Source organism: Apteryx rowi, unplaced genomic scaffold (genome assembly GCF_003343035.1).
Source record: "Apteryx rowi isolate R43461 unplaced genomic scaffold, aptRow1 scaffold_5, whole genome shotgun sequence".
In the NCBI taxonomy this organism is placed as follows: domain Eukaryota; kingdom Metazoa; phylum Chordata; class Aves; order Apterygiformes; family Apterygidae; genus Apteryx; species Apteryx rowi.
The window spans coordinates 7,274,237-7,301,048 of NW_020450760.1; the positions used below are offsets into that span (position 1 = coordinate 7,274,237).

Below are 26,812 nucleotides of genomic sequence, written 5' to 3' on the forward strand. Positions count from 1 at the left end.
TCGCCGCGCTCCGTACGGCGCGCGCCGCAATCACAGCGGCCGCGGCGGCGACACCCCCGCAGGCAGCGCGGTAAGGGACGGGCGGGCGGCGGCGGGGCCGCGCAGGGCGGCGGGCTGTCGGGGCGGGAGCGGGGAGCAGGCAGGGGCACGTCGGGGGGTGCCGGCCCCCCGGGGAGGCGGCCGGGCCGGGCCGGGGCTTTCCCCTCCCCGCCGCCCCCGGGCTGGGGGGCCCTGGCGGGCCCGGCCGTTGGTGGCGGGGCGGCGGCGGGGCGGGGGGCTCGTGCCGCCTCGGCAGCTGTGTTGAAGCTCGACCTGCTGCGAAGACCTCGCCGGCGGGGGAAGCGGGAGCAGCTCTGGCTCGGGGCGCCCGGTGCAGCGGGAAGGGCTCCGCGCCGCAGCCTTAGCTGGGCAGGACGGCGGAGTGGGAATTCGCGGCTTGGCTGCGCGCAGATGCTGGTGGCAGAAATGCGCTGCGTTGTGGCTACGGTTATTTATAGCTGGTAGCCGGCATTGCCATAAGGTGAAGGTCTGCTCACTTAACAGCACCTCCAGTTCTTAGGTAGGCTGGGGGTCTATAAACGTACTTAGCTTTTGCAGTAACGTCTAAAATGCTGAGATAAACCATACTAAAGACATGTGGCGTGCAAGAAGCTGAGGCTTGCGCCTTAGTCACTCCTCTGAAATTTCTTTCTATCCATGCTCCAAACGCTTCCATGTTTGTTGAGCAGAAACGCTTGCCCTCTCATCTGACTTGTTCCCCTCACCCCCTTCTCTTGCCCCTGCGCAATCATGTAATGTTATAAATAGAAGTTACTCATGCAGTGTTTCAGTAGGTATTTCTTCTACCTGCAGCCTGGAGAATGTGACTTTCTTAAGGTTGTTCTGCAGTTTGCTGAGACTTTGTATATTAGTGGACAGATGTGAGAATAAATAGTTGAAGTAGTTTCACCAAAGCCTTTATATCTGCCAGATTTGAATCTGGGCTTTTTGAAGTGCTTAGGAAAAAAACCCTGCTGAAATAGGGCTATTAGCTTGTCCCATCCTAGGAAGCGCAAGGAGCTTTTTTTTTTTCCTGGGAAATTGTGCTATCCCTCTTTTGCTGAGAAATGGAATCTGCGAGCAGTAGAATATACTTTATTTAAAATGACTTTTAAATAACCTTTATGTAACATTAAAAACACTTAAAACCAGTCTGAGTGAGCAACATAATTATGAATTCTTGCTTTTACAGTAAAAGTAACTTATACATCTTTAATAGCTAGACTAAACTATTTTACTGCAAGCATTAGTCCTAATCAAAATAAACCGAATCTTAAAATGGTTACTAGCAGAATTAGTAAAGAACTGTATTGCAGAAGAGACCATAATCTCCACTGCTTTCAAAATACAGCTTAGCAGAGTTCACCATGATTTTTTTTTCTTTCTATTATAGAAATGTATAAAGAAAATCAGACTAATTCTGCAGGGGTTTAATCATAAATTTAGGTGCTTCAATTTGTGCACCAGATGGCACAACACATAGGTAGAATATTACTGACAAAGCACTGGAGATATTAGTTTCTTGTGAGGAGGGCTGTCATGAGTCACACTTTGGGGAAATCAACATTTAAATATTGCAGTGGCAGACAGTATGCAAACACTATATGGGGAATGGAATTGTGACTTGACTCTGAAAACTGAATGGCTAATGGTCATAAGAACAGCAGCTGAAGTGAAGTAAATCAGAGTAAGAGATTTCCAAGGAAAACTGGAATGATCAGCTGATGGATTTATGAGCATAGCATTTCTCTAAAAATAGCTAAGGCTATTACTTTTCTCCAAGCTTACTGTTAACTTACTCAAGTCACAGGAAGGGAAAATGGATATTTGTTTTCTGTTTACATAGCTCTTAACAGAGGCTGTGTTTAAAGTATTTGGAGTTTAAGGTACTGCAGTGTCAACATTGCTCTAAAAACCAGTGGAGAATATCTTGATCAATTCAAATTGCTTTCTCTAGGATGACCTGATCACCCTGCTGTTCTGATTTTTGATCTTAGCAGACTATTTTCCCAAAGGAAGTTTGGGAACACAGAGGGAACAGGTTATTGACCAGAAGACTTGCTCTAGCAGCAGCCAGCCACTGCCGGATGTGGTCTTTCTTAAGCATCCCTCTCTTAACAAATCAGAGATATCTGCTGGTAATGTAATGGAAAATGGCCAAGGGACCTCAGGGAGGAAAACAGGCTTTTAAGAGCTGAGTTGTTCTGGCAATAGCCACGCAGTTCTGGCCATGCTGTTTCCAGGGTCTGTGCAAAGTGGCCAACAGCACCTACGTGTGCACATGCCATGGTTCTGCACTTTCAGATCTGAACCTACTATGCCTGGGAGATGTGCCTTTTCCCTGCCACAGACCCCCAAAGCAAAGTGAACTGCTCTGCCAGAAAGGTAGTAGGCAGAATTTTTCAAATCATCCCATATTTTTGGGTCAGCCAAAGCTCTGAAATGATCTTGTAGTGAATTTCCAGTTCTTCCATGTACAGATCATGTTTCCATGATGTGTAGCAAGATTCGCACACTGCAGGCATTTAGGATGGTACATGACATTATTTTATTTCTTGCTTAAAAGACAGAGAACAAGTCAGAGAAGGCAAAGAAAAGCTACATGTTTATATACCTGTGGTAAGCTGGTCAGCTGAGCTGGTTTCTCTTCTACTACGACCTGAAGGCATAGCATGTGATGAGAACTTTCTCTTCTCAGTTGTGGGTCAGCCACTCTTGCAACATAACACAGAACACTGTCTTTTAAATTGCCTGCCTGAGCAATTAAAAATTTTCTTTAAAAACAATCAGAAATATGCTTTTTTTTTCCTCCCCTTTCTTTTAGTAGTTGGAAACAAGCTATGAAAGACCTATTTCCACTACACATGTATTTAATGGTTAAACCTAGTTTAAAAGCTGCTCAGGGAACTCTGGGGACCTGAACATTTATTAATAGTGCCTTGCTAGTGTATTGTGGTATGCCAAGGTTTTTTTCCCCTTCTTTCTGAAATGAATTTGGTTTAATTATAGTATGGGAAAAGATAGATATGTGGGATTATGTGTCATTAAATAGTATAAAAGAGGTTGTTTTCTGTTCTAAATAACCCATTAGAAAACATATGTGGTTTTCTAATGGTAAAGTAATGCAAGTATTTCTTAGCCTTGTTTTCTCTCCTGCAACTTCTGCATCGTCTGCAACTTTGTCTCAACAGAGAGGAGAAATCTGAGGACCTGTGTATCATCATATCACATGGGAGACTGTTGAATTCCCTACAGAGGGACTGCCTGTGAGGCTTGATAACTCAGTCTTCCTTCCCATTCTGGCCCTGGGCTTTCTACCTGTTGCAGGCAGAATGCAGGACGGTTGCAGAGACTGGAGGTAGCTGAGACACCCATATCCTGCACAACACAGCCCTGTGCAGGGGTACTCAGAGGGTCCCGAGAGGAACAGGTCTGTGTTAGCATAGCCTGGTGTGTGAGCTAGTTGGCAGAGATACTCCAGTTAAACTGTTTCACATTCTGGAGGTAGCGCTCAATAGTGCAGAGTTTCTGAAGCTACCAGTGGCCGACAGCAGAGGCAGTGACTGTTTCTATATGATGGCTGCCTGTCTGCCAGGATCTGGCTTGACATTAGCCATCCTGCTATGCAGCCCGGAGAACAGTTGGCAACAGTCCAGCTTCTATTGGTATGTCCTGCATTTGAACTAATGATTTACATCTCTAAGAGCTAAGCATCCTGTGAGAGGATTTCTAACCCTTAAATAATCATTTGAACCATGTATTTCCTTTTTGCACTTTTATGTAAGCATGAGTAGTATTTTTAGTTGGAGAAATGAGAAGTTTTGCTTCAATGAACATGGACAATTCTTCTTGTGAAAAAACACTGAGCTGTGTGGGTTCTGTTAGCATGAAACTCTGCTCCATCTTCCAGTAAGTCAAACTCTCTTAAGCTTTCTAAGCAGGTGATCTAAAATATATTGACTTTCTTTTCCTGTCTAGTATTTCAGGAGCTAGATATCCCTGAAACTAAGTATTGGGAAGGAATGGGCTTGTAGGCCTGTGGCATATTGTGGCACTTCACAAAGCTTTAAACAATTTGGTCTGAAGCTCAGCTGTACTATAAGGAACAGAATAGGCTCCTTTTGTGGATGTTGTAAACACAGTGTGTCTCCAACGCAGTTGTTAGTGTGTTATTTTCTGAATCATCTGAAGAAGTGGCAAGATGGACAAGGCAGAGTTGACATGTAGACTCATCTGTCGCTGCTGGGTCACAACAATGACAAGAATTATAACTCCAGCTCAACATGAGAGATTACTATCCAACTGCACAAAAATTCTGATTTTTCCTTCAGTTTACAGGACTGCTGAAGTAGCTAATAAGTTAATAAACCCTAAATTGTTAAATCATCAGATGTTGTTCTTGCTCCCAAATCTTGCAAGCAGTGACAGGAGTGACTTATTCCAGAAAGACAAGTATCCTAGACTCAAAGGAGCTTTTAAAAGAACCAGTGTTACAGCACTTAACATCCAGTTCTGTTTTTCACTCTGTTCTGGAGTTTCAGTGTGATAACAGCTCTTCCTACAGGAACAGATATACTAATGTGACTTCCTTCACTTTGTGCTAGCTGCATTTAAAAAGAAAAAAAACCTTTCAAGATTACACACACACACTAATTTTTTTCATACTGCTGCCTGCATGGCTGCCTGCAAGGCTTAATAGCAGTGACAGATAGATCCAGTCTTGGAAAGACATGTACTACGTTATGCTAGCAGTCTTGGCTCTACACAGCTGATTCGGAAGCAAGCTGGCTTTTCTGTTTCAGCCTAATTTGAGTATATAGAAATAGATGGCTTTGGCTGTGGGGAACTGAGGCTGATTTATTTTTGTTTAGTTATTTAGCAAAGTGGTAGCTTCCACATTATGCCTTGTGACCATGTAATATGATTTGAGAGTTTCTAGTTTTTATTCCAGAGAAAACATTGCTAAAGCAAACTACTCCACCCTTACAGCACCTCTTAGACACATTCCAGCAGTGATCCACCTCCAGAATCTTTTTTTGTAACTAGGCAGGTATAAAATCCATCTTTCAGTATACAAATATGAGGAAGTATTTAATCTTTGTGCATGTGCCAAGAGCATGCAATTCTTAAAGGGAGCTTGCTTTATGAAGGCACATTAGACACAGCAGACCTGAGTCTGTGTGACTAATAAACAATCTGGCCAATGTTTGTTTTGTTTTTTAATATTTGCTTTTAAAGCAAAAGACTTTATCAAACGATCAAGATGCTGAAAAAATTCACTAGTGGGGACACTACCTTCAGTCCTCTCAAGAAAGCAGAAAGAGTGTTTTCTGCTTGTGCTTGAAACTCCTTTTTTGGCTCTGCAAAAACTTCATGCAAACACTTAACCATAGTGCAAAATAGATGAAAAATGCTACTCTTTCATGTGGTACCACTTCACATTTGCTCTCCACGAGCATAACAGGTTGCACGAATAGCATGAGGCTCTCACAGTCTGCATTTCCCCCTGACCTCAGCAGTTAGGGCTATATCTTGTGCAGAACAGCAGAACGGCCTCTCCCCCCTCTTGAGCTGTGCAGGCACAGAAGACTTTTGTGACACTCTGACCTTTCAACTCCCTAGCAGTTCTCTCTGGGTCTGCATTGTTGTGTCAGCATCACCAGGGATTTGACTTGATCTCTAGACAAAATGCTGATGCAACTTGATCATGGGCTAATTGCCAACAAGTGGAAATCAGTGAACTACAGAAGCAGAGACTAAGAGAATTGAATATAATCTGAATAAGTTTTCCTTGGAAAATACTTCATAGTAATACTCTATATCTGAGGCTTATTCACTATGAGCTATTGTAGAACAAAACAACCAGAAGGAGCTGAAAGACTTGGTTGTCCTGCTCAGAATTGCTTTCAGTCAGATTTGCAAGCTGACAGAAGAGTCTTGTAACTAGTAGCAGCTTGGTGCTAAGTGAAGATAAGACCAGAAATTGTCCTGTGGGTTAAGTGTCCTTTAAAATGCAAAAAAAAAGAAAAAGAAAAAACAAAAACACCCCACAAACAATAAAGACTTCTAGTTGTGTACTCCAGACACTCTTCTGATTTACTTCTCTCAAACTTCTTTCTTAGGGATTTTTCTTTCCATTTGCAGAGTAAAGAAAGAAGAGAGATGATACTGAAAGCAGTTGTGCTGTTGGGCTGTGCTCTGGGCATCAGTGCATTACCCCTGGAAGAACCTGAAGATGGAGGCAAGCACTGGGTGGTGATCGTTGCAGGTTCAAACGGCTGGTACAACTACCGACACCAGGTAAGGATCACAGTCCTGCATGCTGACAGTCACCACGCTTCAGAAAGCACCTGATCTGGGACTCATGGGGTGATAGTAGCTGCCTAGACTAGTTCAGCTCTTCTGTCATTTGGGCAAGTCCTACTTCAGGATTTCCACGCGCGTACCAGTATATAGTATTCAAAAAGAAACAGCGGCAAGACTGACAGAAAGCCCAGTCTTCTCTTTGTCATTTTCACCCCAAGAATTCCCCTCTTCAATTCTTTTTCTTACAATCTTGTCCAGTCCTTCTTCCTTTGAAAAGCTGTTATTAGCAGTAGGAGCAGTATTCTTACTTTAGTCACACTTGTAAGACAAGATAGGAGACCCTTATAATTAGGCTTGATATCCTATTACTAGGCCAGAGGTCTGACTGCAACTCTCAGATGGATAAGTGATGTGTAGAATTAAACCTCATTTTGAGACACACGCATATTTCTACCTACTTGCTTTCTTATTCTTGTTTTCTGTATGTTATGAAAAATATCCCTTTCTTTTCTGCCACTGAAAGACTTGGCTAATACTGCAAATCCACAGTATGTTTTTGTGGGTGAAGGATATTGGGAAGGGATTCTTTTTAACTTGAATCAATTTGCTCACTCTGTTCTACAGCAAGGCCCCAGAGTTGTATTGGCATAACAAAGATATGGTACACTGAGATGCAGGAATCAGAGTGAATGGCAGATAGAGGAGAAAAGGGAACAGGAACTCCTGAGCCTGACACTGCTGTCAAAGACAGCGTGTTGTAAAATTATGGTCTAAGTGTGAGTGTCAGGATGGACAGGATTAAATCCAAGTGACTTAACTCTGATTAAGCTCAAGACTTAAACTCAGCAGTCAGGAGACTTAAGCAGTTTTTCCCTTTGGGGAAGTCTTGGGCAATCCCTTAAAAAGGTTAATCCAAATTTAGAGCAAAGACTATATTTAAATGTTGAACTACCTCTTGCTTTCCTGGAGAACACATTCCATTTAATTCTTATTTTATAATATATACAAATGTATATTTCTAAACATTAGAAAAATATTTTACTAGACTGTTGTTAGTTAAGGTGCACTTGAACAGAGATCGAAACACTAGTGTACAAAACTAGCGTTTTAAAAGTTACATGAAATTATATTGAATGTGCTGGGTACATATACCAAACTGATTTGCTGAACTCTGAAACCTGTTAAGTATTTACTGTTCTTAATGTAACTGCCTGTAAAATCTAGGGAGATCTCATCCTGTGTATTTTTTTTATTGAAATAGATGGCTTGTTTCTATGTGTTGGGCACACTGGGTTTTATGTTTATGCTTCTCCTACTCCCCCAGCTAACAGTCAGTTTGTAACTTTTAGTGCAATGACCAGCTTAAAACTGAGTGCACCAGGCCGACAACCTTGTTGCATCTGAAGAAGAATCTGTTACTAGCAAATGCTAGCCTAATGCTTTGACAAACTGGTTTTAGGGATTCTGCCATCTCCTTACATTGCAGCTTTCACTTGATAAACATTTTTCAAATAATATAGACCTTAGCACAAATGATTACTATTTCAAATTATATCTGAAAAAAGAAGGTTTTTTTAAAGTAGAAATCTGTCTTCATTGAGCACAGCAAATAATTATAAAAATGCTAGTGTTGTACTTGATCACTGCCTGCCCTGGAGTGTCTAAGTATAATTATTCTGACCTGTGCTTTGGTTGTTCCTATTGCTGTATAACCAGTCTCACAAGCTCCCTTCCACTCTAGGAGTTAATAGCTCAACATTCATTCTTTAAATAAAATTACATTTTTTTAAGCTGCTGCTCAGGAGAATGCCTTTTCTATGGTTGCCCAAGCATACAGCTTTTAACCTTTCTGTCAGTGGACCTTCAATGGCAAATATATTTGCCAGGTATAATGTGGAGTTATGAAGAAAACAAGACGCATGCTTATGTATTTGTCCCTTCAGCAATAAACCTTTTGAACACTTCAGAATTTCACATAAACAAATTAATTTTGAATTCAGTAATGCTTTGCTGACAGTTACTTTAAATAATTGCTTTTCAAGGTTAAAAAATTAGAACAGCATTTCTTTAAACAGCTTCCTTTTGGAGATAATGTCAACTAACAATGCAAAAGATCTGCAATGTCAGATTGTTCTGACTTTCGATGCTAGAAATAACTGTTTTTAACTTCTGCTTCTTGCTTCAGGTACAGTAATAACAGAAGAAAAGAAAATTAGAGTGCTAAGAATCCTATCAAAGTTATGAAATCAGCATCATAAAACAAGAGAGTCTGTGTGAAGGATCCTTAAGAGTGGGACTGAGCTCTTATTTATCTGTCCTAGGCAAGAGATCATGCCTCTAACTTGTTCCCCACCGAATCAATTCCCAAAGGGTGCAGCGCATCAGTAGCCTGTGCTGTCTTGTCTAGCTGCCCTTTGTGGCCAGCCTTAAGAGGTTGGCAGGGGTGGGCACCCCAGGTGATGGGAGGACATGCTGTGAGGCAGACCCAGCAGCTAGTCATGGAAGATCCACTGTGTGCCACCAAGTATAATCCACAAAAAAGTTGCCTCAAGTATCAAAAATTTGGGAAACTCTATCCCAACAGAAACAGTTGAGCAATGGGGCTGACTTTTCTAGAAGAACTGTACAGAGGAGGAAAGGTGCTAGCTACAGAGATCTTACGAGTTTTTACAGATTTTTTTAAAATGTTATGCAGACCTATCACCATGTCTCTGAGTGTGTTAGGATTCCCTACTTTCCAGCTGTGGAAACAAAAGCACTGTGAGTCTTTAAATGACTTGCCCGAGTCATGTGCAATGGGACCAGAAATAGGACTTCGATTTCCAGTTCTGTGCTTCATCCATCATGAAAGCCATTTGGTAGTGAGCACACAGAGAAACATCATGTTAGTTTTCAGTAGAGTAATACTTATAAATGGAAGCACAGACTGCCGGAAAGCTCATAAGCAGTGCTCCAGGATTGCAGATTTATTTGTGTAATTCTTTGTTGCTGCTTTCCAAGGGAGAAATTGCAGAAGAAAATACATTGTATTCTAATTCAATTTCTTCCTGCCATCACCTTTCTTCCTCAGAACTTCTCTGAGCTAGCCTGTGTACAAATTAATTTGTAGAAGAGAATCTTCCTGTAAGCAGTTATTCGATGTATGTATTTTATTGCCAGACTGGATGTTATTCCCTAAAAGCAGCTAAGCAAGCATAATCTCCCTTTGTATTTTGAGACCTCAGCTGACGCTTTTCTGGATTTATACTGTCCAGTTCAGCTGTTCAGGGCACAGTTCATACATACATGTTGCATGTTTGTATTATGTGAATCTTCTGTGAGCTCCAAGTGTTTATGTGCTGCCTGCACACAACACAGTCAAAACATACCCTTTTGCCTTCCACAGTAGTCACTTGCCAGCAGTATGTGTTCATCTGACTAACCAACCATAAAAGGGGGGGAAGATAATTTTAAATAAAATAATTAAGGTAATCTCAATTACTTATCAAAAGTGTCTCTGATTTCATACATGAAAAGTTGTGGGGAAATTAGTCCATTGTTGTACATAGTACAGATTCCCCTTAAACAGTGAGTTTGTAAAGAGTGTACAGATCCCCGTAAGCAGTGAGTTTGAGCCTTTAACTGCAAGGAATCTGAAACTCCTTCTAGACTTGTAATTCAGCTGTCAGTGGTCAGAATCCACTATCAGTGGTGCAAACCTCAAGCGTAGACAAGAAAAGGAAAAACCACTGTTTGTACTTATCTATACTTGAGATTCATACTTTGCAGATACTCAGTTCCTGTTTGATGGCTGAACTGGGACTGTTTCCAAATCAAGATGATCTAAACTTGTCTTACATTTATCTCAGCAAGTTGCCTAACACAAATTCTGAATGTTTTTAATAGCATGCAGCCCAGTGTGATGGGCTTATTCTTACTGCAAAGCTTGCGAAAATTTTGGCCTGTTTTGGGCCACATGGTCCTGTATTGCGCCATTCTTGGTTCCTCTTAGTTCTTGGGTATTTTCACCCAGATCTTAGTGTTTTTAGTTAGAGTTGCCTGGGCTGTGGGAGGGCTATAGTCACAGTTACTGATGGTTTTCTGCAGCTCTCCTATACTATTCCAGAACTCCTCTCTGGGCCCAGAAGGAGTAGAGAAGGTCTTCTGTTATTCCATGGGAAAGTGGTTCAGCTCTCTGCTCTGCAAAGGCCTGGATGATATATCTTTGGAAAGCTCAGTGACATAAGTGAGCAAATATAACACTAAATGTTACAGGTAGATTTAGAGAATGAGAGTGACCCAATAAACCAGTTCTCTTCAAGAGAAATAGAACCGTATGTATTTCTGCCTCTCCTGGCAGATGGTTGCACCAGCTAACTCAAATCTACAGGTGATCTTACAAACAGATCAGAAAAAAAGACAGACCAATACTTTGAGTGTACCCCAAGAAACACACATGAACATAGCCAATGGAAGAACCTGCTTTGAAATGCAGAGTCTTACTAAAGGTGGAGTACATATTTGAAGGGAAAAATAGCTGATAAAAGCTAGGAAGATGAAAATGCTGAAAATAAAAACATTTGAATTTGCATACCTGGGTCTTTCAGTTGTTGTTTCTAGTCTTATACTTAGAAAGCAAGCTGTATGGGCCAGGGATTGTATTTCTTCTGGGTTTTGGACAGTACCACCCATAACAGTTTCTTAGTCCAGGGTGGTGCTTCTAAATTCTCCAGTCTTTCAGGTAACGGACATGAAAGATGCCTTAGCAACTGGACTTCGGTTAACATTTCCTAACTGTGCTTACAAAATTATAACTGAAGATACTGGGAAACCTTTCCAAAGTTATACAGATACATTGACTGGTTGATGCATATTTAAGGAAAGAAGTGAAACAGCTGAAATGAAACAGAATGAATCAGCTCAGTTCTGAGCTGAACAGCTTTTAGAAGTAGCTGCCATGTCTTACAGGTTTCTTGTACCATGCTTATATATTAGAGCTTGTCCTTTTTTAGGTCATAGCATTTCATCGTTCCTGTAGCAGGAACACCACCACTTTATAATGAAGCTGACAGTTCATTACACACGCTTTTTAGCCATGAGCCTGGCCATCATAAGACTAGAGGTAACCAATTTCAAAGAATTCCCAAGCTTTTTCCTTTAGGAACTGTTTATGCATGCATCTGTCATAAGACAACTTGATTTTTCCAGAAAAAAAAAGCCAAAGAAACCTGGAGCAATCTGCCTGAAAGCTGTGTCACGCAGATGAATAATCAGGTTTATGAGAGAGGAGAATCAGGATTTTTTTTTTTTCCTTTTAGAATTTTCCCCCACACGTTTGGGGATACAAAATGCCCATCCCAGGAAAATGGGGGGAAATCCACCTCTGATCCCTGTGCTTTCAAGATCTTGGAGTTAATCATGAGCAAATTTAAGTAAAAATCTTCATAGGAATTTGCTGATACAGCAGCAGGTTTAGACTGATCTGGGGATGAAAGGTCTGAACCCTCCCATTAGCACTTTCCGCTACTGACCTGGCATCTGAGGTTAGTTGTGCAGCAGCAGCTGTACAGCTACACCTTTTCCTCTTCTCCTACCTTGCTCCCTTTAACAGTATTATCTGTCCTGAATCATGACTACAAAAGAATGACTTATTTTTGGTGACAGTTTTATACAGTGAGTGCTCGTAGCATTCATTTCCTTTTCTAAACCAACAGGAACGATACCAACAAGAGAACTGGAACAATATTGGCTGTCTCTGTTAGGAAAGCTTACAGATACAGAGGTGCCACAAATATTTATAGAAGAAAGGAGGCTCAGAAAGCAATATTCGGTAGACACTTTTAGATCAACAGGAAACACTAGATTCACATGCACTTGACTGCTCTAGCAGCAGGCTGGGTTTCTACTCTGGTTTTATAGTTTTCATCTTCCTCCTTGTACAGTAGGGAACAGGAGGAGTGCCTGACCAGCATCAAAGGTGGCTAGTCAGGTCAGGCAACGCTACACAAAAAAGATTTGCTCAGAACTAGTTAAGCCAAATGGAGATTTAGTGCAAAACAAGTTTTTGCAGCTTATGTTAGTGATATCATTATGCTACCAATGGGTACAGTTTCCTTAGCAAAACTCTTAAAATGTTAGGACAAACCCCAAGCAGGCGTAAGTTAGAACACCTTGATGGAAATTAAATTGATCTGCTTCCCTCTGCACTAGGGAATTTGACTGATGTAAATTTACTAGCAAGATCTATTTTTGAGATACTTGGAGCCTCTGTCTCTTCAATTCTTCCCCCAAAGAGCCTATCCTTCAAACAAGTTTCCCTTAGCTCTTAGGAGCAGCTGTAATACTGTGTAAGCCACAGATGCTGTCCCCCTGCTATCACAGGATAAAAAGGCATGCCCTACTGCAAGCAGTTTGCTAAGTAAGATAACAGATAGTGAGCAAGCCAATCAATGAATCAGAAGGAAAAGAAAACAGAACAAAAAAAGCTGATAATATGCATTTACAAAGCTGAAGTAGTTTTGGTTACTTTGGTATTTATTAAAACACCTCAGAAGTCCCTGTAGGCTAGGCACATGTCTATGGGAGCACAAAGACACTTGTGGGTTGATATTATATCACTATAACATGCCTAAATATTTCCTTGTGTTGCCAGCCCATAACTGTTTCTGTCAGCATAACAGAAGCAGTGTAACATGCCTTGAGGGTGTGAGCAGATCTATGATCTACTCATTGATCAGAGTAGAGATGCTCTGATTAGTGCTTTTGCCTGAGTTGTTTCTGAAAATTAAATACATTTGCTAAAATCTGTACTCTGCTGTTTTATATTGCGTGCTGATACCTTTATAACTGTCTAATCTCTACCTTTTGATTTGTTGTGGCAGCAGAAGGCATAACGCCATACAGATAGCTGAGGAAGTGTAAAGAGTACAGACTGTCTGGGATAGGTGGAAGAGAATCTTGGCTGAATTCCGTAGGAGGAAGTAAAACTGCTTTATAGTAAGGACAATTTAATTTAAGGTTAGTCATGTGAAGAGATTTTGCTGTGGCAGGGTTCATTAACACTGAATGTGCCTCACCCTTCCCAGACTCTTGCACAACTACAATTTCTTTTCTGCTTCAACCACACTTAGAAGACCAAGGATTATAAAGTGACAGGATTTTAGTGTTCCTTCAATTAAACTAGCAGAAATCACTAGTATGGGTTCACCTAAGCCAACTAAACTGATGTAGGTCCACCTAAACCAGTTTAGTTTGGTGTATAAATTAGCAAATTAGACTAATTCAACAAACACGAGCTTTAAAGGTTGTTTCTTGGCTACAGTTGAATTTTGCATTTGTTAGACCAGATTTCTTCCATTAAATCCATACAGCTTTTTTAGCATGTGATAGGTTATAGTTCTGGAGATTAAGAATGATTTTTGATAATCCATTACTAATTCATAGACTGGGAGTCTAAGATGGATTTGGGGTGAGGACAGTAAGAATGCAGCACTCTGACAGAGGTTCATACTTTACTGTAATATCGCTTTAACGAATACTGCCATTTCTGCGTCATCAGAAGATGGTCTATAAAGAAAATCTGCTTATTCATGTCCTGTACAAGTCAGGAAAAGAGCCTGAATAGAAATTCTGCAATTTTGTTTTCCACTGAAATCTGTTTTCATGCCCTGAAGTTGCTTGAGTGTTATTCTACAGGAAATACATAATTAAAAAGGAAATTTTCCTTTCTGATCTAGTAAAACAAAATTTTAAAAATCTTTGCAGAGTTAAAATTGGTAAACTGTACTTGCTAAAGGACAGTCTTTGCTACTTAGTCGTGCAGGCTTGGTGCAGAACTAAGTGAAATTGGTGGAAATCCAACTCTTTCTTTCTCTACTTGGCACTCTTTGGATCTGTTAGTGCACAAGATTTCCTCACAGAATGCAGGGAGTTGCTAAGAATCTTTTGGTAAATTTTATTATGTATGGTATGCTCAAGAAACTTCTGACTTTTATTTCAATAAGAATTTGAAATAAGTTAATGAGAGAGAGATTTTTATCATAGTCTCTGTATTGTATCCTATTCTGGATTATAGAAGGACATTGAGTTTTTGGATTACATATGTGCATTTCAGCTCTCCGGCAACCCTCAATCTCTTATATTTGAAATGAAGATACCAGGTTGGAGATTCTTTTGGATGATAGTCTGATATTAGGTCTGCAGAACTGTTTTTCTTCTCTTCTCAAAGGTAAAGGCTCCATTAAATCTGTTGATGAAAATAATCTGCTCAATTTCAGGCAGACGTGTGCCATGCATACCAGATTGTACACAGAAATGGAATTCCAGACGAACAGATCATTGTCATGATGTATGATGACATTGCAGATAATGATGAGTAAGTGATGAACATGCACTGGTGTCAGACTACCCGTTTACTACAAATGTGCCATAGTCACCAATGTATTTTGAGCATGTAGTTGTTCTGTGAGAAAAGCCTTTAAAACTGCCCATGATATGCATAGGGACATTTTATCTGTCAGCGCAATGAGGCTACTTTGCAACATGCTCATCAGCTTTCTAAGCTTTAAGTCACAACTTGGTATCAGTTACAGCACTGAAAACTTACAGTTCCTTGTAAATTCTTCATTAGTGTGGAAGAAGTGATCTTAACTCTTGCGCTTACCAGTTAACAGCAGATAGATAGCCTGAAACACAAACATAGAGAAGCTCAGTGTGTGATTTATAGTTTTTTTTAAAAGGACATTATCATCTTGTTTAATCCCCAGAGCATACATTTAACAAAGTGTGTGTGTCCCATTCCTGGCGATTATCTATATCTGTATGCATCTGTATCACTGCTTTCCAATACAAAACGGTTCAGTTTTACAAGCTTTAATTCTCATACAACTTCAGTGGAAAACAGCGGACTTCATATGCATGGCAACAGTGGGAGCAGAGAGTAAAGGGGATTAAGGGCAGCAGGACTGAAAGTGGAGAGATGGTAGTATCACAGACCATTTACCTATATCCTCAGAGTAATCTACCTGATCTCAGGCAGCATACTTGAAGGTACTGAAAGGGTAAGGACACCTGAACTGAGCACATGTAACTGACTGAAGTGAAAAGACCTTTTTATATGACAAACAGTGGATGTATCCATACTCTTTCAGGCAAGGTGGCCGGTCAGGACTGTTTAAATGGTTTCCTAGTTGATCTGTAGTCATTTTGTGGCACATGACTAATTCTTCATATTTATGTCCTATTTAACTTTCAGAAATCCAACAAAAGGCATTGTCATCAATAGACCTAATGGCACGGATGTGTATGCAGGAGTACCCAAGGACTATACAAAGGAGGTAGGAATGAAACATCATTCCCCTGGGGACCTGTGGTTCAACAATAAACAGTGTTCTGAGCAAATCTTTTTAGCCAATAGTTGGCACTCCGTAATGCACATGGCCTCCAGCTTATTCATACCTGCATAATTTGGCCAACCTTTGGTAAGATGGATATACACAATAGGTGCTTTGAAATGAAGCAGTGGTTACAAAAATAAAACATCACCACGTTTTCTGTACTGCACCCCAAAAAAGGTGTGGAAGTCTTGCATTTAAAACCAGTTTAACTCAATCTGAAAACCAGCTGTTTAAAACTAAATCTTTCATTACATCAGAACAGTAATCCAATTGCTTAATGATTTCATGATTCAGTATCTGAGTGAGCCATGAGTAGGTAATACATTAGTGATGAATTGAAAGGGAAAGGTTGTGTTTGCAGCCCTGAAGTTAAGAGATGAGGGATTAGGTTCAGGATTGGAAACTGTGTCACTGAAGCTAAAATTAACATTAAAAAATAATTTACTTAGGGATTGTTTAAAATTCCAAGTTCTTTTGTCAGCACAGTGGAGTGGCAGGGCAGAAGAGAGGGGCAGAGGTGGGGGAAGGTAGGAACTTTTTAATTTGGCCTCACCACTGAACCCAAAATCTCAATAAGCTGTAACAAGAGATTTCCAGAGGGGAGTAAGGCTTTTTTATCCTGGAAAGTTTGGGTAGGAACGAGGATGTGAGTTTCCAGTGATAACTATACAGGAGTAAGTAAAACCTTTGGTAAATGTTCTCATTCTAATACAAAAGTACTTTTTCAGTTTGGCTTCTATTCTTTTGGTAGCTGCTGAAGTATCAGAAAGGGAATTCCTTTCAGAGTAAGAGCAATACAGGAAACTGAAGAACTACTGTTCCTGAACAACAATGGCCAGCTAAATTTGCTATCCATTAAGATGCAAGGGTTCTGACTTTCAGAAGCTATCTTTCTAAATGAAGATTTTATTGTTTTTAACAATCAGATTTAATTTAAATCCTCAGGATGTTACTCCAAAGAATTTTCTTGCTGTTCTCAGAGGGGATGCAGAAGCAATGAAGGGAGTAGGATCAGGAAAAGTACTGAAAAGGTAAGACAACTTCCATTTAGAAAATAATTGCGTGTGTAGTTTTTCATTGGCACTGACTTTCAACAAAAGAAGAGGGTATGGTAGAGCCTTACAACTTGAGAATCCATCAAGACTTTTGATGGCAATCCCCAATCATTTGCATTAGAGATGCAATGGTTCTGGTTTCTTAAACTATCTAGCATCAACTAGCAACTGCTAGTATTTGACTCATATGGAGTCCAGTACAGATTAAGGTATCAAAACACTAGAGGGTGGTGTCAACTATATTATTTATTATTTAGAGGAGTGGTTTTTGCAAGAATGGCTAACAGGAGTGGCAGAGGGATAGAGATAGCTTAAACAGCTCATCTGCTGAAAGAATTGCATGTCAAATCCCAGGTTCGGTCTTTGTGACAGATGTAAGTATTGAGACTTTGGATGTGATGAAATAGGATTATGCAAAATGCCCAAAGATCTTTGCTGTTGAAAAAGTAGTATAAGCAATTAACTTTGTATATTGATACATTATGCTTAAAGTATTTGTAAACTTAGTTATACAAATGTTTGTAAGCAATATTCTACTATATGAACTGTAATAAATCTACTGGTTAAGTAGAAGGTAAGATCTGCAATCAATGGGTGTATTTTATAAAGCTTATGTAATTTAGATGGTTCAAGGATAAAAACATATTTAAGGGCTTAATCAGAAGATCTCTCTTGAAAAGAGATCTGGTGTCAGTTACTCATCTTGCTTCTACAGAGCTTGAGATGTAAAAGTATCGTGCCAATTTATTAAGGTGTGTTATATTTCTTTCTCAATATTGCTAATAAATTTATATCTTCTATATTTTTCTATATACAGTATTTCCCAAAAAACTAAGAATTTAAATTTGAACATTTGGAAGGACTAACCTTAATAAAGAAATATTGTATAAGCACCTATCTGCATATCAGTTTCCTTTAGAGACAAAGCAGCGAAACAGAAAAGAAGAGCCCATCCCTGGCATAAGGGAGAATAAAAAAAAACGAAGGATCTGGACAATAGTAGAATAAGCTATTGCTCTTAATTGTTCAAACTTCATCCTGAAGAATTATACATGCAATAATTTAAGGGCAAAAAGTTAATCGATCACTGTACAGTCACTAAATTGCTCTTTTCCAGAAGCTGGAATGAGTCAAGAGGTGAATATAAAGCATTTTGTTGGCCTAGTTAAAAAAAAAAAAAAGTACTTCAGAGTACACACACTCATCTGTGAAATCTTGACTTTACAAGTCAAGTAAGGGATTGGCTATGCAGAGCACCAAAGACTCCTAGCTGCTCAGGAAGAGAACTTGAACCCAGATCCAAAAGTATTAGTTATTTCTATTTCATTTCAGCCCCCCCCCCCTTTTTTTTTTTTTTTTTTTTTTTTTTTTTTTTTTTACACTTATGGCCAAGAGTGGGAGCCAGAAAAATACCACTCAACCCTTCCTTTGTTAGGCTTCATTGTGTGAATATCACAGTGCCCTGACCTCTGCTACTGGGTGGGCCAATGTGCCAAGAAACGCCCCTCTCTTGGTAAGATCAATCATTCTCTGCCCAGGAGGCTTCTAAATTGTCTTCCACCTCCTCAAGCTCTTCTGTAACCAGCAGATTATTGGCCAGGCTGAAGAGTGGACAGTCCCCCCTTGAGCTGCTGCAGTAAGACACCTTTGCAGTCAGGAGACAGCAAGAGCAAGCATGAGTTTCTGGACAAATGATACAGAGGGATAGAAGAGGTCTTGGGCACTGCTTCCAGTCTGTTCATACATTTTGTATTGAATTGTCCCTGAATACAGTTTAAAAACAAAATTCCTTTGCAGATCTGGCTTTTAGGGCAAGACATTAATATCACCCACACAGGATCCACTTACATTAGAGTGCAATAAAAGTCTGCTTTGAACAGTGTACTACACAGACCTTAGGGAACTGAAGTCTTTAAGCATGCAGTACTCAAACAACTGCAGAACCCCTTAATACTAATGCCAATCTAGCATAATGGGKGAGTCTGTATACAGATCAGTTCTTCATGGAGATGTGGGCTGATGTTGAAGGTAATATATAAATGTACTCGGTAAGGACCTTACTGAAGAAGTCTTTATGGTTTGTTCCCATGTTATTGGTGCCTCAGTCCAACTTAGTTATGAAAGCATTCCAACACCAGACTGCTACATATGCCCACAGTATAGTATTCTTCGAAGATTAAAGAGTGTTGTGCCCCTACCTAATCAGCAAGCAGTTTACAGTTTGAAACATGAATTGTCATTGCCAGATTCCCCATGTTCATGGGACTAGCCCTGTTTCCCTATTTTCATTCCTCTTTCAGCCATTTGTCTCATAAGCACCCATAGTAGTATGTTTTGGGTAGGAAAAAAACCAAAATCTATCAGTACCAATGGGAACAGGTGTTTCAGCTCAATTATTTTAAATATTGACATTTCTTGGCATTAACAAGCAGGAGCTGTTTTTCTAGTGAAGATTAGGTTGGAGTGGGTTAGAAAACATTTATTTCCCATTTTCTGTTGGCAGCGGTCCCAAGGATCACGTGTTTGTTTATTTCACTGACCATGGAGCTCCAGGACTTCTGGCTTTTCCTGATGATGACGTATGCATTTCGGGGGATCAATTTGGAGTTTGTCGTAAAAAGCATTCTTTGTGACATAATAAAATATTAAATAGTAAATATAAAATACTAAAATGTGTGACACTGCCATATTTGGGAGGCAGAGGAGCCATATTCTCCTTATCATCCCAGTTCAGATTTTTCCTAGTTTGAATCTGAAGAATTCAAGTTGAGACTAGGTATTTAGTATTTGATTGGACATCAGTGGTCCAAGCAGACCATTCCACACAGGTATGACTTAGCTTTCTAGTGCACTATTTATATTGTTGGGCACAATTACTCATCTTTTCCAGAGTGATAAAGATCAGAACATAGTGTTTCAGAAGGACAAATACATTCAGTGTTTTAAGTGGAAGCAATAAAAATTTATTCACAAGAGTTAGTCATTATTCCTATTAATTGCTTGTATTAAAGCCACTGCTGTTCAATAAACAAGTCTTCTTATTTTACAGCTTCATGTGAAGGACTTGAATAAGACCATTTGGTACATGTACCATCACAAAAAATACCAAAAGGTAAAAACGGATGTTAGAAATTGCAAGATTAAAAGAGAAGCTGGTGTGAAAGAGAGCTTTGTCTGCACTTCCAGAATTTGCTTAAAGCATAGGGAAGCTGATGCCATGTAATGAAATTTGGATTTCACACTCACAAGGACTGATGATGTCTGAATTTTCTCACTTTGTTTTTAGTTCATAGTATATTTGCAATCAATGTGGAGATGTAGCCCAGCCTTTTGATAACTGTATATATTTTGACCAACAGTGGAGAAACAACATCCATAATTACCACACCCTCATAGTACGCACCTGACTTCCTGTGCTTTGCTCACTTCAGACTGCACTGTTACTACAGGAAGTTTGTGTACACCTTGTGTTTCACTTACAGTTACTAATATAGTTTAAGAGACTGTACCTCTTGTCAGAGACTTCTGTATGTTTATTTCATCAAAAGCAAAGTAGTTTTAAACAGGAAAAACTAATATTTAAAAATTTTTTAGCAGCTTGGCCTTTTAAAGCATTGTGGCTGGCTGTATTTAAGAACACGTAAGTGGTCATGGGTTTCAGAAATATTAGATCTATATTCAGTGCTGGTACACTGCTGTACCTAAAGACTAAGCAGGTTATTTGATATGTACTGAGTTTGTCAGTAGATCCTTGTGGACTCTGTATAGATTAACCAAATCGTCCCATTCCTGTTTTATCTTCCACATGATTTAGTTCTCAAAGTGAAAAAAATGTTTATATGCCTGTGTTTTCTTTTTTAGCATTATAGACAGCTTTTGTTTCAGGGATGTCAGTGCAGGCCAACTAGTTACAGCTGAAAAGCACTGAAGGACTTTTCTCCATTTTCTCATGGAATTTCTTAAAGTCTCTGACTTATTTTATAGATGGTATTTTACATTGAAGCATGCGAGTCTGGATCTATGATGAATCATTTGGCCGATAACATCAACGGTGAGCAATCAGTTAATTTATTGGACTTTGATTTCTTAGTCTGTCACAGGCAGGACCTGAGCAGATGGTATGTCAAGGATAGGTTCACAGCACTTTCATATAGAGTTTTAGCAGGTAAACACTAGGATTAGAGAAAGCAGGATTTTCTATTTGTTGGAAGTTCCTTTTAAAGAAATGATAAAGTCCTGTAAAGACTATCCAGCTTTTCAGTTTCTTGCAAATGAGAAGTTGAAAGAATATTTCATTTCAGAAACTACATGGTTGCCCTGACCACGTAGTAAAGTTATAGTGACATTTCTCAGCTTCACCACAGTCCAGGTATGAAGTTTCAACTGTCAGTTTCCTCGAGTAGCAAAGGCACTTCTGATACACGATAACCCCGCAATTTTGCTACACTGACTGGGCAACAATCAAGGCAACTACTTTGAATTGACAGGGTTCCCCCCCCCCCCCAGAAGTGCACATTCTTCCCTAAACCCCCCAGACAGAATGCAATTGGTGACAAGAAAAGACTTCTTATAACACTGACACTGTCTTTGAATAGAATAATTAGATTAGAAGTATCTTTCTTTCCTCCCTCCTGCTATTTAGAAGTAAATGATTGAAAGCTGAAATACTTAGCTGCATGTGATATATTTGCCTAATTACTGAATGAACTGAAAAAACAAATGAAGACTGTTTTCCATTTGTCTTACAGTTTATGCAACAACTGCTGCCAATCCCAGAGAATCATCTTATGCATGTTACTATGATGATGAAAGGCAGACTTATCTCGGTGACTGGTACAGTGTGAACTGGATGGAAGATTCAGATATGGTAAGTTACTTAGATGAGGTTTGCATTTCTATGCATGATAATCATCAGGTTAAAAAAAATAATCATTTTTAACAGGATTTAGGAAAATCTTTTTGCTTTTGTGCAAGATTGAAATCCACAAATTCTGAGTCAGTAAAAGTTTCTCTACTATTCAGCACCATATGCAATCTTTATTTGAACAACTACATTTGTTTCAGAACTTGCTCCTTTTTTGTGAATAATAAAATTAGAAACTGTCTAGCTTCTAGTTTCAAACTCACAGAACCCAAATTTACTCATCTGAGACACATCTCTAATCTGTTAAATTAGGCAGTTCAGTAGGTTGTACATCAGCTTCAGGGATCCTTAAATAGCAAACAGTGGCTAACATTTGTTAGTATAATGAAAACCACTATTAGTGAAACAAGTCTGGGATTCTTGTGCTAGCCCCATTCTTTCCCAGTTGCTGAGAGATCACTGAAAGCAATTTGAGAATATGCTGTCACATCTTCATTTCCATTTTTACTTTAATGTCTTTAAAGGGTGTATAATTCTTGCCATATATTTCCTTCTACCTATTGGCAGCTAAGACCCTTCCCAGGTTTCATTGCATTTTTAGAATAGCTGAATTTAAGTATCTGTGATCACATGGAAGTTTCTTCATGCAGGAAGATCTAAGAAAAGAAACACTCCACAAGCAGTTTCAACTGGTGAGGAGACGCACCAACACCAGCCATGTGATGCAGTATGGAAACAGGGTATGTATTTGAGTGGGCTTCCTGGTTAGATACATTGTTGAGCCTTATCTACCCTATATTTTCATTCCCTTTAAAATTGCTGTAATCTGGCAAAGTTGGTTTAGAATATGAAACTGTTCATCTCAAAAGATCCCTCAGCATTTCAGAGCCAATGGTCCTGATGCTAAAGGAAATACAGTCTTGGGTTAAAAGCAAGGAGCTGGGAGTCAGCATATGAGTTGTCTTCCAAGCTCTGCCAGTGATTTAACAGTTCAGATCAGTCACCTATAAGAAGGGTAGTTACCACTATCAGGCATATTATGAACATTAATGAATGTTAGTAAGTATAGTAATCCCTTGGATAGGAAGAACTAAGAGTTGATATATCATTTATAATAGTTCCGTTATTCAATGTGTTAATAGAAACATATGAAATTTGTTAAAAAAAATCAGATTGTTTAATCTAATGGTCTTTCCCCCTTAGAGAGCTACAGAAATAACCTCCCCCCTAATTTTTGGCAGCCTTGAGCATGTTAAAAAAAAATTTAACACCTTGTGGACTCCCTTGTTTTCTCTAATAAAGAAAGTTTAGAAAGTTAGCAGGTTTCCATGGCAAAACAAAGGCAAACTACCTAACTGGAGGTGCTTCATGGTTTCCATTTGCTTGCTTTCTAACATGCAGAGCATCTCCTCTATGAAAGTGATGCAGTTTCAGGGCTTGGGGAAGAAAGCTATCCCCATTTCTCTGCCACCTGTAGAACACTACGACCTRACTCCTAGCCCTGACGTGCCTCTTGCAATCATGAAACGAAAGCTGATGGCTACCAACGATGTTTATGAGGCTAAGAAGATTGCAACAGAGATGAAAACACACCTGGAGGTAAAAAAAACATATGAAAGAAAAACTACATATCAAGTCAGATTCAGTTCTGTCATGACCAATGCCAGAAATCACACCCCTGAAGCCAGTGAGATTGCTTCCAATTTTTGCCAATTTGCAACAGAATTACTCCTCAGAGTGGTAACCTCTAGCTGATGGCTTACTCTTTCTTTAAAATTCAGGAATTTGTTCCACAAGGCACATTAAGTAGTGATTATCTAGATGGATATAAGCAAATGCAAAAGTTAACCTTGCAGATTTTATTGTCGAGAAATTCCTCATCTCCATCCATAGGGATTCTTGTCATATGCAGTTATTCTTTGGTAGTAAAAGACTTATCTCAGGAGAACTGCAGTCTCCCAAATCAAACAGCTCCTACAGAAGAGCAGCCACTGTTGGTTCTGTCCTTCTTCTGGCAGAAGACTAGAAGGACAATGAGAGTTTTTGGGTGCCAGCAGTCTGAATTTCTTTCTCCCTACTTCTGGTTTGTTTTAAGAGACAGATCCAAAAGATTCTGATAAAAAGTGGCAAAACAGGGCTCCTTAAAAAAGCCCAAGTGTTTGGGGCTGGGAGGTGTTAAAGAAAGGAATTTTATTCAGAGTCTTCAAATTAGGGGTTAGAAAAGCATCTTTTAAATTCTTCTTGTCTTATGTGCAGGCTAAAGAATTTATCCAGGAATCTATGCGAAAGATCATCACCTTAGTAACAGGATCAAAAGAACAGACCAACCAAATTCTGTCAGACAGGTTGACCATCAGCAATTATGACTGCTACCAGGCAGCAGTGAACCACTTCAAAGCTCATTGCTTCAACTGGCACTTTCCTGTGGTAAGTCAGGTATTAGATAAAACCTGATACAGGTACTGGTTTAAAAAAAGCACAGTGATCACAGGCAGGCCAAAAAAAAAAAAAAAAAAAAAAAACAGAAAAAAAAATGGGGACAATCTTACAGCTTAGTTTTGGAGAAAGGGTGAGTAATGTTTTTAGAAGCAGGAAACTCCTTCAGTACACTTATGCATAAGCCAGAAGATTACCAGGAAAACCTCACTAGGAAAAAAACTCTTTAACTTTTACTGGTTTTTTGCTACTGCTTTATCAGCTTCTCCCCACAAATCCTAATATTGACTAACTCATGGTGTATTTCTGCTTGAAGCCATCTCTGATAGCAAAATAAAAATGCAGCACCACCAATTAGAATTCATAGTCCTAGTACCTTCAGATTTCCATACCATGACTGTAGGTTGAATAGAGATAACCTAGCTTTTTTTTCCAAGATCTTGTTGAATTTCTGAGAGCCACTTTTTATTTTAGGAGCTTTATTACTGTTCTTCCCTGGGATCTCAGTCAAGGACCAAGTCTTGTTGTGGTAGGCATTGTTCAGACAAGAATAAAAGAGATCAGTCTCTGTTCCAGAAAACTCAGTCCTGATGTCAGACAAGATACCCTAGACAGGCAGGCAGAGATGCCTGTTAGGATAAGTCAACAGCAAAATAAATTGATCTTAGCAGAAAGCAAGGCAATTGCCTGGCAGTTAGCCAAGACTTAAGTACAATATGGAAATCAAAGTCATATGTATTTCTTCAGATAAAGCTTCTAACCTACAGGGCTATTAGGAGGTCACATTGCCTTAGACTTTTAGTTCCTCATCAGTTTTGTTTTGACTGAGATTGGTTAGTTGAACATTGCCTAAGGAGGGAACCAGCAGCAACAGCTGAATTTACCTAATGAAATTCAAGGAGGAAGGTATAAGAAAGAAACATCTATTTGGCATAGTACTAGATTATCAGCACCAGAAAATAAGCACCATGAATAGTAATGGCACCTCTAAATTACTTCCACCAGTTAGTTTGGATAAATAATCACTGCTCTTCATCATTGTCATTATTAATAATGTCTGTTTATTTCAGTATGAATATGCATTGAGACAGCTCTATGCGTTGGTCAATGTTTGTGAAGGAGGATATCCCATTGACAGGTAACAAAGTTTCCGGCTACCTTATGTAGTTTTATCTGTGGTCAGAAAAGTAGAAGCTGACAGGAATTTGCAGCATAATGTTAGAGGCTTCTCACTTGTTCTGCTCTGTTGACCATTTTGTCAATAGAGTTCTGACTCTTAAGTTATGAATGCTCCTTTTGAAAGGAAAAAAAAAATACAAAACCCATCATTATTAGCACCTTCCCGGTCACTTATCATAAGGATTCAGCTCCCCAGTAAGCATTTAATTTCCCTGAAAATTCTCAGGTGAAATTGATCCACTGCAAAAAGCCACTTCAAAGTAGCATAGCTGGTGGGTTTTACAGGGCAGGGATATTGCCCTGCAACTCCTGTACAAGCCTACAATGATGCAAAGTTGGAAACTGTTGTAGTTTCCCCTCTGCCCCCTCAGTTTCTGGCTCAGGACACTGCAGTATGGCTGCGTTCTGGTGAGGAAAGGGAATATGGCAGTAGGGCCCCATATCTGTGCATGGGTGGTAGGGAAGTAGAGAGATAAGGATCCAGGCTCAAGTGTTGTGGTAGGGGAAATAGAAGCATGGTGCCGAAATCCTGACTTCGGAGGTTGTAGTATGTGGTAGAGGCTGGGATCCTAGCTTGCACATCATGCAGGAGGAAGAGAAGAGAGAGAGGAAAGCAGAGGAGTAGGGACAGGGAGCAGAGGGCTGATAGTTTAGGCAGTGTGCACATGCAGCCCTGAAGATGAGCAACTGCTGTCCGTACTCCTAGTGGCACCTTAGTGCAGTCAGTTTGGGAAACACAGTCTGAGAGCAGAGAGTCTGAAAAGTTTCTCATCATTCTTGTTCTCTGTTGCAGAATACACATGGCCATGGACAAAGTATGCCTTGGATTAATGTAAACCTCGAATTAGTGGAAACAACAGTCCTTAGAATAGCCCTTACTACAAGCGATAACTTTTCATAACTGTAATAATCCAGACTTTACATGCATGCAACATGAAGGGGGTCAACCACTGCATCAGTCTTAAGTACTGTGTTGGACAGCTGACCGTGAGCAGTACAGCACTTGCCAGTGCTCTCCCCTGCATCCCTGCCTGCTGATGGTTCAGCAGAGCCATTTTGGCAGACCACATAGAGCTTTCAAGGTGGATGATCTGTTTCAAAGCGCAATGCTCCAAGAGTCTTTGGATGAACACTACAAGCCATCTATCGATGATTCTAATTCTATGCTAAATTTAAACTTTGACTCATTAATTATGGAAAAATTTTATATTAGTGCTAACTATTAGCTTTTTAAAAAATATATTAATGAACATCCATTTACAGTGACTAAGCTGCAGATTGGTTGAAGAATTAAGAAACCAAAGTTTGTTGTTTAAGCTTTAACTCCTTAACAGTTTAAAGAAATGAGCTGTATTCAAGAATTATCATATGTGTTAAACTGTGAACAGCAAAAGCCTTTGTGGGTAGTAAACATTGTTTCCCAAAGAAAAACACAAATAACTAATGCTTTAATTTTATCATCAGTATAATATAAGTAAATGTATGTACACACAAACCTCTGGAAAGTCAGAGTACAGAACTTGCCTGTGAATAAAAGTAAGAGTTGGGAGTTTTGTCAA

The 26,812-nt window shown here is 39.6% G+C and overlaps 1 protein-coding gene across 2 annotated transcripts; it reads left to right on the forward strand.

Annotated features, from left to right (window-relative positions):
- LGMN (legumain) lies at window positions 1–26,812 on the forward strand. Of its 2 annotated transcripts, none has more exons than XM_026079682.1 (14): window positions 1–70; window positions 6,184–6,339; window positions 14,601–14,698; window positions 15,578–15,659; window positions 16,665–16,750; window positions 19,278–19,353; window positions 19,824–19,886; window positions 20,759–20,825; window positions 21,523–21,641; window positions 22,289–22,378; window positions 23,040–23,237; window positions 23,895–24,065; window positions 25,145–25,212; window positions 26,047–26,812. In XM_026079682.1, the coding sequence occupies exons 2-14, from the start codon at window positions 6,202–6,204 to the stop codon at window positions 26,087–26,089; spliced, it is 1,299 nt and encodes a 432-aa protein (XP_025935467.1). In that variant the 5' UTR covers window positions 1–70; window positions 6,184–6,201; the 3' UTR covers window positions 26,090–26,812. The 2 variants fall into 2 exon arrangements, with proteins under 2 accessions (XP_025935467.1, XP_025935465.1); XM_026079680.1 differs by having other exon boundaries at window positions 15–70; window positions 6,162–6,339.